Source organism: Lepisosteus platostomus, chromosome 17 (assembly GCF_059453375.1).
Source record: "Lepisosteus platostomus isolate fLepPlt1 chromosome 17, fLepPlt1.hap1, whole genome shotgun sequence".
Lineage (NCBI taxonomy): Eukaryota > Metazoa > Chordata > Actinopteri > Semionotiformes > Lepisosteidae > Lepisosteus > Lepisosteus platostomus.
The window spans coordinates 15,847,246-15,859,663 of record NC_142627.1 but is presented as its reverse complement, the minus strand read 5'-3'; the positions used below and the strand labels follow the sequence as shown (position 1 = coordinate 15,859,663).

At 39.9% G+C, this 12,418-nt stretch overlaps 1 protein-coding gene across 1 annotated transcript; it reads left to right on the top strand.

Moving 5' to 3' along the window:
* Positions 1 to 413: 413 nt before the first annotated feature.
* On the top strand, positions 414 to 10,771 carry kcnk1b (potassium channel, subfamily K, member 1b). Its single transcript, XM_088609739.1, has 3 exons — positions 414 to 1,901; positions 4,601 to 4,996; positions 7,263 to 10,771. Exons 1-3 carry the CDS (start codon positions 1,547 to 1,549, stop codon positions 7,523 to 7,525), a joined length of 1,014 nt encoding a protein of 337 aa, XP_088465865.1. The 5' UTR covers positions 414 to 1,546; the 3' UTR covers positions 7,526 to 10,771.
* The last annotated feature ends 1,647 nt before the right edge of the window (positions 10,772 to 12,418 follow it).

Sequence of the window (12,418 nt, the reverse complement as noted above, 5' to 3'; positions counted from 1 at the left end):
GGGGTATCAGGGCCTCCTCCTGATCTGAGTAGGTAGACTTAAAAGAAAGAGCAAACGTTTCCTGGAACAGAACTTCGTTTCTGCCCCTCTCAGAAAAAAAAAACATGACTCTTGGCACTGCGCAGGTTGTGAATGAATTCCGTTTTAACGTTTTAACTGTAACCCTTTACAGTTAAAATGAACTCAGCAGTAAAACCCCCTTCTGGCTTATTGTTGGGTGGACACCCTGCAGTAGATAAACTACAACAGACAGGTACACGAAATGAGCATCAGCCGTCTGTAAAGGAATTCACTGTGGCGTCATCTGAGAATTCAATCTGTGCAATGATGCAGAAACTCAAGTTTAGCAAGAGTCACAATGCATACAGTATCTGCTTTTCACAAGCCTTACAGCACGTGTTTCTGTGTGGTGTGAGACTGAGGTGTGTGAGGGTGAGTTTAATGTAAACTGCCGCTTCCATTCACCAAATCGTCTTCACTATGTTAATTATTTGTTTTTTACTTGGATAACATAATGAAGCACCAATCTTTAAAAGCATGGATATTTTTAACGTGAAGCACTCACTCCTAAAGCCCATTACCTGCCAGCCTGCCTTTGACGAATTTTCTAGATCTAAAAGCTGCATGAAACTTTTATTTTGTAGGTTCAAAAGCACCGTTTATTGTCATTTCCTATTTCTAACTGTGCGTTGTGTGGGAGTTTCCTGTGAAATGATAAATGTCGTTAAAAAGAAGACGGGGGCAGTTTGAGCGTATATGTTAAGACCTGTGCTTGTTGTTGAGTCCTGTGCCAAAACAGACATATCAGAATGAAACCTGTAATTTGATAGTCGGACACCACAGGCATAGCACCGGAGTCTAAATTAACATACTTGACATATCGTGTGAAAACGGTCTAGATTTTTCCACGTCGCCATCACTCCAAGGCTTAAAATCAAATGAGTCTTCAACCCATGAAAACACGATACCTTCAGAATCCCGGACAAACCGGAATGTCGAGGATGATTTTATTATATCATTTTTTTGTATGCTAAGGCAGGCCACGTATACATAAGTACGCATGCACACACTGGGCAGATATCTACGCAAATATATACAGTACCTTATATGTACAGTACGCTACAATATCTCTGTCTTATCTGTATTTCACTGTTGTGCCATGAGAGCGAGCGGGCATTTGCACAAAGGGAGTGAGTTTGAACTTCAGTCCTTTTGTCAGCCGCTTCGCTCTGCGCTGCTACGCGCCGAAGCACTGCCTCCTCCTTCTGTAGCTAAGGAAGCTCTTCGGTCCTCCTCCTGTTACCTGGGCTGGGGAGCCAATAACGTCACAGGCGGGCTGAAGTCATCGCCACATCAGCTCGTCTAGCCTCAATGAATGTGAACCGACCGAACCAAAGAAAAACAGGGATCGGGAAAAAGAATTGGCGCTGCGCGAATGCGACACACAAATGAATCCTAGCTGGTTCTAAGTCGTATTTGGTGCAAAGGATACGGTCTTGAGAAATAACAGTAACATTACTGTTAATACCAATTTAGCTACTGGAAGATGTTACAATCCCTCACAAGTAACTCATGTGTGCGTCTCATACAGAGTAATAAATCGACGTGGTATTTCTTGTTTCTGATCCTGGGCTATGTGCTGTATTTGATTTTCGGGGCCGTGGTATTCTCCTCGGTCGAGCTGCCTTATGAGGACGAGCTCCGGCAAGATCTCCGCAATGTGAAGCGGAAGTTTCTGCAGGAGAACGAGTGCCTGTCGGAGGACCGGCTGGAGGAGTTCCTCGCCAAGGCGCTGGAGGCCAGCAATTATGGGGTCTCCATGCTGAACAACGCCACCGCCAACTGGAACTGGGACTTCACATCAGCTCTGTTCTTCGCGAGCACAGTTCTGTCTACCACAGGTAAGGAAGTACCGGGGGGAAGTCAAATACAGCGATGCAGGATGTTCAGTAAAGGGGCATGTCGAAATAGCCGTGTTGTATCTGCTTTATGTAAATTGGTAGTGGATTTTCCTAAATGGCTCAAAATTTGATTGTCGGGATAATATATTATAGTATCACTCTCATGTTGTGTTACTTATGTGTCAAGCCAGTAAGGGTGGGGTCGCTCAGTGAGCCTAGATTTGCATCATGGAATGTTTTGACCTGTAATAATATGCATGTGTTCGCTCAGTGGACCCTTTGTTCAGTGTCTGATGTGCCACAGTCATCCTACACTTTGGTTAAGACTGGGGTGCTTGATTGACATCGATCAGTTTATCCCGATGGGCCTCGCAGTTTTGTTTTGTTTTTGGGGGGGAGGGTACTATTAGGTGGTTAAACATTATATTTCAGACCTTTAGACAACAGAAATCCACTCGTTTTGTTGTCCTACAGATAAGATTTGCTTTTTTTCCTTCCATCAGCAAAATAACCAAATCAGCCAAATAATAAAGTTACAAACAGATCTATTTCGAAGTCCACGATTAAATTCTGAAGATCTAATTAAACTTCATGTAACCCTATATGTTCGAAACCCATTTCCTTTCTCTGTGCATTGATATACAAAGTCTCTAGAGCGCTGCAGGCGCTCAGGTGAAACTCGACTCCTGAGAGCCCCAGTAGAAGTCACCATTCACCGTCAGCATGGCTCGTCTGACTGCAGTGAGGAAACACGATCCCCATGACTTACCTTTCCCGGCACTGGCATCTCACCATTGTCCTTACTAAAGCCTGTAAAGAGTTGTTTTTAAAATAATCGGTTTACTTTAGGATATTTGGCCTAGACTTCCTGATGATAATGACATATCAATGCAGTTGCCTTGTTAGGTGAATGGTAAACCTAGAACATAGTTATAAACAAGGGAGTTCTCATGGTTATATCTGTGTCACTAGGTATCACACCATTACTGTATTCAAAGAGCAGTTGCACTTTGTTCCTGTTAAAGAATTGTCCCTCCCACTGGTAACCATAAAATCACTTCCTTCAATGTCAAATGCTTTATTTGAAAACATTCTGCAGAGAAGTACTTAACGTTTAGAAAATAAAAGAAACGTTTAGTCACCCCTGTAAGAATAAGTGAGTGGTTTGTGTAATAAAAGACCCAGTACTGCCCTGAATGTCCTGTTGTTAACAGGCTGCTGAGCTGGATTCTTGACTAGGAGAACCCGAATTGTGAGAACAGAGACCAATGGGTTGGACTGTGGTCTGACAATGGTGGTGATTATGTACACATAGACTTTCAAGATTGCCAACTGCTTATTCATTGGGTTTTAACTTTGGCAGGCACAGAAGAAAAGAACCACAGGAAATATTGTAGCACACTGAATGGTTATTGATTTTCATAATTACGCCCTTCCTTTTACTACAGAGGCCCTCCAGCAAGCTCAGGTGTGCCTGCTTTCAGTATCACTCCCTTATTGCATCATCCACTACATTGTAACAAGCACAACTGACAGGGTTCATCGCAACTTTTCTTGCTTCACCTTCAGGAAAGGGAACAACAAAAGAATGAGATGAAAAGCTTTATCATTATTCAGAGATCATGATGAAGTGTGGAGTGATCGTAGACTGAAACATTTTTTGACATATGGGAAGGACTTATATAAATAAACCTTTGTAGTCCATAGATACAGTAGCTGTACTGTTGCACAACAAAACATTTAAGTACTAACATGCAGTGTTTCTGTAGGTATGACTCCTTCCCCACCATTCTGTTGTGCTCTTCACTGCTACAAGTAGTGCTCTTTCGTTTTATCATAAAGGTCACCAGAGTAGCAGATCATGTTTGATGTAGAATTGCAGGTTCATGGCTCTGGTCTTTGAAAACTGCAGTGGGATTCTACAGTGGGTTTTGATGTTTTCTATTTACTGGCACAATAAATCGCATGTGAAATCCTGGCTTTCCTGACAGGCAGTTCAGTGCCATCATCCCGTACGTCAGTTATGGTGCAGGATCTTTACAATATGGCCCTTCGTGCTAGATCATCTATTTTTTTAACAACATGTATACTAAGAGGTACTGTCACAAAGGTCATAAATCTTCATGGAGGGAACCAGATCTGAGAGTTGAGTGTAGAGGCTTGTTCAGGGAGTTCGTTTACCTGCTGTACACTGTACTTCCCCAAATGTGCAGATACTTGGCTATGCAAACTATCCTAAAGACCTTGGGGGCTAGTGCGAAGGACACAGTCAGGGCAGAGCAATCTAATTTGTCACAAGTTCCACAGGTTCAGGTTAATGATGTTTCTACCCCATAGCCTGAGGAATGTTGCAAACAGTCAATGCACTGTAGGTTTAATAAATGGTTATGTATAACTTCACTATGTGCATTTTGACGTTGTCAGTATGGATAGAAAAATACAAATTTTTCTGTTCTACTGTAATGTGGTAACGTATTTATTTTCCATGTTCTCTTACCAAGAAAAGAAATCAAAGGCAGTACATTGGGTTTCAGGTGAAAGTTTTGTTTGCACATTCGGAGGTTAACATTTAGCATATATATACATGTAAAAGGATTGGTAGAAAGATCAGGTGGAGAGCATTTTTGTTGTCTCAATTTGTGACGTTTGATAAGACTTATTTTTATACTTTAACAGCCTGTACTTCTTCTCCCTTGCAGGCTATGGACACACGGTGCCCCTCTCAGACGGGGGCAAGGCATTCTGCATCATCTATTCAGTGATCGGGATCCCCTTCACCCTCCTCTTCCTGACAGCAGTGGTGCAGCGCATCATGGTGTTCAGCACCCGCCGTCCCGTGACCTACATCCACACCCACTGGGGCCTCTCCAAGCCATTGGTGGGGATGATCCATGCCATTTTCTTGGCCTTCATCACAGCGTCCTGCTTCTTCATCATTCCTGCTGTGGTCTTCTCTGCCCTGGAGGAGAACTGGAACTTCCTGGAGTCCTTCTACTTCTGCTTCATCTCCCTCAGCACCATTGGTCTGGGGGATTATGTACCCGGAGAGGGCTACAACCAGAAGTTCAGAGAGCTGTACAAACTGGGCATCACCGGTGCGTATCCTGTGCTTGTGAGTGGGTGAGGTGCCATGGAGTGATAAATGATGATTTTCTTTGAATATTTGGATCCTTGTTTATCTGGGGTTACTAAAAAAAGTGTTTAGGGCAGTCTGGTGATGCAGTGGTTATCATTGCTGCCACACTGTGCTGGGCCCCTGGGTGAAATTCCTGTCCTGGCATGCTATCTGCTTAGAGTTTGCATGTTCTTCCCATGTTTGTGTGGGTTTCCTCTGGGTGCTCCAGTTTCCTCTCAAATTCAATAATAAGAATATTGCTTAAACTTATATAGTGCTTTTCTGGACACTCCACTCAAAGCGCTTTAAATGAAATGATGCAACAGCAGCCAGAGTGTGCCAGTACACTCACCACACATCAGTGGGGAGGAGAACAAAGTAATGAAGCCATTTCTTAGATGGGGATTATTAGGAGGCCATGATTGGTAAAGGCCAGGGGGGAATTTGGCCAGGACACCGGGGTAACACCCCTACCCTTTTTGAGAGACGCCCCTGGGATTTTTAAATGACCACAGAGAGTCAGGACCTTGGTTTTACATCTTATCTGAAGGATGGCACCTTTTTATAGTACTACTGGCCCCACTTCCAGCAGCAATCTTAGTTTTTCCCAGGAGGTCTCCCATCCAGGTACTGACCAGGCTCACACCTGCTGAGCTCCAGTGGGCTGCCGGTTGTGAGTTGCAGGGTGATAGGGACATACTGGTACATTAATAAGCTTCTGGGAAAATTAGTCCTGGTGTGAGTGGTGTGCATGTTTATGTCTGTGTGTGCCCTGCAATGGCCTGGAGCCCCATCCAGGGTCTAAACCACCTTGCTCCCACTGCTTGCCAGGTTAGGCTTTGGCTCCCCTGCAACCTTAAATTGGATTAAGTGGTTAGAAGATGGATGGATGTAAAAACTGTTAAGTTATTTTGTCTTCTCTTAACCCACAAGAACTGTGACTATCTGCAGGTAACCATATGGACTGTCATTTCAACATTATGGCCATTTACATAAATTTCCCTTCAGGATCAATGAAGTCTTATCTTATCTATTTACCATCTTCTTGGTTTTGGATTGTACTACTGGGTGCAGTTTTAAGAGGGATAATCCATTGAAGGCCGGTGTCTGGGATGCAGAAGACAGGGAGGAACAGCTAGTTAAATTGCAGCACCTCTAACAGTACTTGCAGTAGAGAGCAGATGTTATGTGCTTTGATATAATTAGTGCCTTAGCAACGTTCCTCAAAGCACAGTACAGGAAGACAAATGTCCCCTTCAAGCGGCAAGAATCTTATACTATGGAACAAGTAATAGGTTTATTCCATGCTGAAAAGAAAGAAAACGCAACGTTTCAGCCGTGGAGCCTTCCACGGCCGAAACGTTGTGTTTTCTTTCTTCTCTTTTCAGCATGGAATAAACCTATAACTTGTTCCTTTGCAGCCTACGCATGCAGACGCAGTTGCCCACCTGAACTACTACATCTTCTACTATGGTTAACTAGATCTTGACTCTTGAGCCTTGAAGTTATCCAATTCCGTGGACGGAAATATGTTTAAATCCAGTTTTCGATACAGTGTGACATTACAAGAGCAAATGTATTTTTTTCTAGACCATGTTGTTTTTCAAGCCATGGTTTTGTCTCTGCAACAACAACAACCTTGTTTCATTGGTTCTTTTTTCCATCTGGTACCTGCCTGTACCTTTCAAGGGCTATAAAGCTTGTTCATGTGACACAAGGAGACACTCCTTGTCATTTAGATAAAGTTACCTTTCCCAGCTGCTTTTGGTTTAATCAGTGTAATTTAGAAGCATTTAGCAGATGATGGCATTGACGTCTGAGGTACAATGAGCCCGCGGGCAGGGCCTTTTTACAATTAACATCAGTAAGGGGCGACAGATGGTTGATAGTGTCTCTACTGCTGGTACAGTTTTTTTTCCAAAGAAAGCATTCCCGATCCCTCACTTTATTTCTGTTTTCTTTCTTGCAGATATTAATAATGGGGATACTCTTTTAAAGTTTTACAGGTGTACCAAGTAGTGTTTGTTAAAAAAGAAAGAAAATTGCTTAGTATATTTTATTATTTTGAGCAAACCACTAATCGTGATGCTCTGTAAATACCGTAGACAGGTGTGTTTTTTTTACCAGGCGTTTTATCCTCACTACAGGTTTTTCAATTACTGGGAAAGAGCCGAGAGCAGCTGAGGGCTCTTGTCTGGCCTGTACCCTGTAATTAGTGTGTGTATGTGTGTTTGTCTCTCTGCCAGTGTACCTCCTGTTGGGCCTGATTGCCATGCTGGTGGTGCTGGAGACTTTCTGCGAGCTGCAGCAGCTGAAACAGTTTAGGAAGATGTTCTACTTGAAGAGGGAGAAGCCAGAAGACCGTGTCACCATCCTAGACCACGACCACTTGTCTTTCTCCTCTGTATCTGACCAGGCTGCCACCCTCAGGGAAGAGAAAATCACTGAACCCTTTGTGGATGTGCAGCCCGTGCTTTACACTGCTACAGATGGCTCCATCAACAGATAGGGTTCTGTATAGGTTACTCTGTAGTGGAATGTTGTGGAGATATAGAATCATAGCTGGACCATAGCCCACATAAGACCAGAATAGCTTTTTTTTCAGAACATATACAGTTTATTGTGAAAAATGTATTTCAGAGGTTTTACAGGCTTGCTGTATTTGTTGAGTGGTGTGCTTAAGGAAAGCAAAATTAATTTAAGACAACAATGTTAATTTTAACTGACAGCATGCTATCAACAAGTGAATTTAGATGTCTATGTTTAAAAAGGCATACTTACTTAACTGCTGATATTTGGAAAGTGAGTTTAGTGTATTAAGCATAAGTCAAATAATGTCAATAGTTCTATCTCATGATTTCACTGGCTGTCGTTACACTAAGGCATACAGTAGGTTTGAACAAGTCTACCGTTTGTATTACTTTAAGGTTGTGCTTTAAAGTTTAAAGGGCTTTGAAGGATGATGGAGTTAAAAATAATAATGGTATAACTGTTCACCTAATGTGAGAAAAATATTAACATTCAGCACATTGTCTTTAAATCCATACTGTACTTGAAATTGTAGATTCAGGGAAAGTGTTGAGGATGATTTAAAGGTGAATGATTTGTGGATTTACACATATAAATGCATTCCTTGTTTCTGTCTAGAATACAAAGCAGCAGATTCCTGCTTTACAAGCTGCAATTATTCTAAAGATGGTGGAAGGTACTGTAATTAGTATTATTGTTATCTTAACACGTCTGTGGTTTTCTGTCATAGATGAGTAGAAAGAAGTGAAAAGAAATGTAATTTTAAACAGTCTTTTACAAGTGGGTATGGGGGCTGGTCCCTGATATTGTATTACAAAAGTCTTGCCAACTGTACATTTGTACATTGTATAGAGTTGCAGGTCCAAAAGAGAGAAAAATATTTTATAAGCAGCACAAAAATGTATTGAAAGGAGCTGTCAACAGTGTGACCTGAAGAGTTACATACTACCAATATAAAGGAATAAAAATGTTTTATTGTGAGATTTCCTAGTGACATTAGTTTACTGTATATTATTGAATAGTCCGTTCTCTGGTATTTGCACTGTACTTCTGTGTCTCTACTGGGTCATGTGTGGTACGTCAGACCGACCCATTGTCTTAGGAAAGGAACTCAAGCACAATGCATTTATGCACTCAAATAGCTGCTTCAGGATTAAATCATACATAGTGCATGCGCTGATATTCGATTGGTAAATTCAGAGTATCTGTGTAAAACAGAGTTTTTTCTTCTTATTTAAAACTGTAAATTGTGAACCTGGAGTATAATAAAGTGTTTATTAAGTTCAATTTCCTGTTACGTTGTTGTTAAGAGACCAGCAAATTCTGCAGTATGAATGTCCCTCTTCTTTGAGGTTGAAGATGAACTTTCTGTCAAGAAGGGGCAGTCGATTTGCCTGTTAACAGTTTTTCTTTTTGTCTTCCGGGGCTGTAGAACTGCCCTGATGCACAGAATAATAGACACCAACTGACCGTAAGAACATTAGAAATGTTCAAAATGAGACCAGGATGTTCTGTCTAGTTTGTCTGGTTGCTATTAACCAAGTAGTCCAAGGATCTGATCCAAGTCCATCATCAACAATTTCATTAAGCCAACTCAAGATAATTGACATGATGTTAAATGTAAATTAAATGATGCTTGTAAAAATATTGGATTGTTTATTAAGGTAGAATTTAACATGTCTACATGTCCTTAAAATGGGAGTCTGACACATTTGTTATATGATTAGTTATTTTCATTTGTGCAATAAGTTCAGTGGTACAGTATTAAATCTTTATTACTTTGACTTCTTTTAAATGTATGAATTATTTTCATAAGGTGTATGGTTAAGTCCTTATGGATTTCCTTTGTCATCAATGAAATCTTTAAGTATATTCATCACACAACTTACACAATAGTTCTGTAATTTTAGTTTGTTTTTATCAAAGGCTCCACCATCAGAGACTGATTTTATCTAGCAATTACATTAAAAACATTACAAATTAAAAGAAAATTACTTATATAACCAAGTGTCACAATGCATATATTTGCTTTGATGAACAGTTTCTTTCGAATTATTGTCAATAGCAGGACTGTATGTAGCTGTGCCTGAAAAGGAGGTTTGGAATAATATCCTTACTATTCCATCTGCCACACTCCTGATGGCACAGTCTACTTTGATCCTGCACGCGTTTTTTATATATTATTTCCTAATAAGTATAAAGATGGATGTAGAAAAATCAGTATGCAATTATTACCCAAGCAGACAATTTTGCTTGAACAAGACCTGGCTGTAAGATGCTCTCTTGGTTGCAGGAAGGGTGTGCATTTTACACGCAGAGAACATGCACACTAGAGCTGAATCTTTTAAGTGTTACCCAAAGCTGATAAGTTATTGATAAACAGTGCTGTAGTAAAACAGATCTGATGCAAGGGGTTATTCCTGGTGTGGGTGAACACTGGGTGAAGGACTAGTTTCTACTAGGCTCAAGGCTACTCCAAATCCAGCAGGCTCCTCCCAAAACGTATTGTTTTTTTTTTGCTTAAGCTTTAACATATTTCAGGTTATTTTGTTCACTTACACCAGAGGTGCCCAATCCTGAGGCCCACATTCCTGCTGTTTTTCATTCCTACTCAGCCTAATTACCAAACCTTAATTGAATTAACTGAAGTCTTAAGGGTGCTTGGTTGGGATATTTATTCTTTAACCTACTCAAATGTCTGGGACTTTATTTAGTTCAAATGAATTCTCTTCTAATGTCAATTAAGGGTTAAATCATGTAACCAAGAGTGTTTAGGCCTACGGGACCAGGATTGGGAACCATTGAGTTAACTACTGTGCGCATCAGTGTGCCGGAATAGCTCCACTAAAGTTGCTGTCAAAGATAATACTTTTACAAACCTAGCAATGAAAGAATGTGGATAGAGTGACTTCTCCTTCACTGCTCATCAAGCGAGATAGGCATCTATACACTCTTGGTTTTCAGGTCCTCCTGGGTATAAACAGGTTAATAATAATATGGTACACTATATACAGTAATGTATCTTTTGTCAGATTTAATGCTTATGTTGTCTGTGACATTCCACAGCTTATTCTTTGACTGAGTTCATTTATTGTTTTATTTGCTTAGATAGAATGCATGGCAAACCTTGTAAGACAGTATAGATCCTTTGTGATTATTGTACTGTGTGTAATGTTTGCACATTCTTGATTGAGATTAAAAAGCTCAAGGTCTTTCAAAGTTATAAGCATTTTTTGTCTTCTATTTTGTGCATTAAGAATGTGGAATATGAATTCTGCACCACTCTTGTATTGGATTCTGTTAAACTTACTCCTTTATCTTTATTGACATGCAACTATTTATTTTTTATAAAATAGTGGATTCTAATAGCTGAATATCCATACAAAGCATGGTGACTGACCGCTCCTAACAATTTGTGTCACTCATTTGCTCGTTCCAGAAGCTGTAAATCTGGGTAAAAACAGTTTTTGTTTAGCGTGCGTGGCATGCCTTTTTACTTGTCATCTCTTCACTTTGAAATCTTGTTACTGGAAATCTATGGGGAATGTGTTTTTTAAACTTTTATTTGATAAAAACAAAAATTGTCTCTTCAACATTGGGGAACTCTATATAGCTAAACCAGCTTTGGTTTTCATTTATCCAGAACCCTGACCAGAATCAGAAGGTCACTTTACCCTGGTATTTCTCCATTCATTCAATTTTCCTGCAGAATAAAGTGGATTTTAGTCTTTTCTTGTTGCATCACATTTAAACTTAACCTGGCGGACTGTCTGTACCTGTATACTTGGAAGTATAGGTTACAATGGCAGAGCTGTTGTCCATTACTTTACCATTAGAGAAAAATAGTGGTATGGTCAGAGAAAAAAACTAAAATAGGGAATGCTGAGCCATTTGCTGTAAGAAATTCAGAACTGTGTATGCAACAAGACTGTAAAGCTGTTTCTATGGTTATTTGTCAAATTCCCAGTAATGTATTTCTACTGTTTACCCACATTCATGTTTGCAGCCTAGAGCCACTGTCTGTAAGAAAAATTCCTGGGCAACATTATGTATTGTCTCAAAAAAGCACAGTTGAAATTTCATTTTAAAAGAGAAGTCACTGAAAACAAAATAAATGCTACTGAAAAAGGTTAGGCTAGGTAGCTTTTCAACCAATGTATGCTTCATATTAAAAATGTACACTGTATATATATAAGGAATCTGTAATGTTATGACATGTCCTTTCGGTTTTTAACATTAAACTAAAGTATCTAGTACGGAACGTCACAGTGAAATTAAGAGAAACCATGGTGAACGTGGCAAACTGTAATGAAAGAAAACTAATGACTATAATATTACGATGTTATACAGTAGCTGCTTCTAGACAGCATAAAGAGCGTGTCTCTGTTGTATGGCTTTGGAAAGCAAATTCACATATTGAGCCAAAAACAGCTTTCAGAAAAAAAATCTAAATAATTAACTGCAAAAGCAGGCATGTATTTTATGTGATGGCAGAAGGGAGACTATCAGGTGTATGCAAAACACTTTTTTAGGAATTCTGAAGCAATTTCTATCCCAGCATAATACAGATACCAAATCACTTTGTATTCTAAGTACAGAAAAGGCACGAATGTTCACTTTATCAGAATCAGATAATCAGAATGTAAAGACTCTATATATGAGGTGTTTTTAACCTTCATTACTCAAAATTTGGTGATGTCAATAAAATGTTTTCAGTTTGATTTAAGCAATTGGCATGATTACAATAGTACTGTTTCTTTTCCAATTTTGTGGAAATACAGGAACATTCCACACAAAGATAGTAAGTCTTTCGAAAACATCTTTCAGGGTGTCTGATATTGTTTCAACCGAATATTAGAAACATAATTCAACG

Coding starts and splice junctions, on each gene's coding strand:
- kcnk1b (XM_088609739.1), top strand. CDS start 1,547: ATGTTACAATCCCTCACAAGTAACTCATGTGTGCGTCTCATACAGAGT. Junction 1,902..4,600: donor CACAGTTCTGTCTACCACAG/GTAAGGAAGTAC, acceptor TCTCCCTTGCAG/GCTATGGACACACGGTGCCC. Junction 4,997..7,262: donor GTACAAACTGGGCATCACCG/GTGCGTATCCTG, acceptor TCTCTCTGCCAG/TGTACCTCCTGTTGGGCCTG.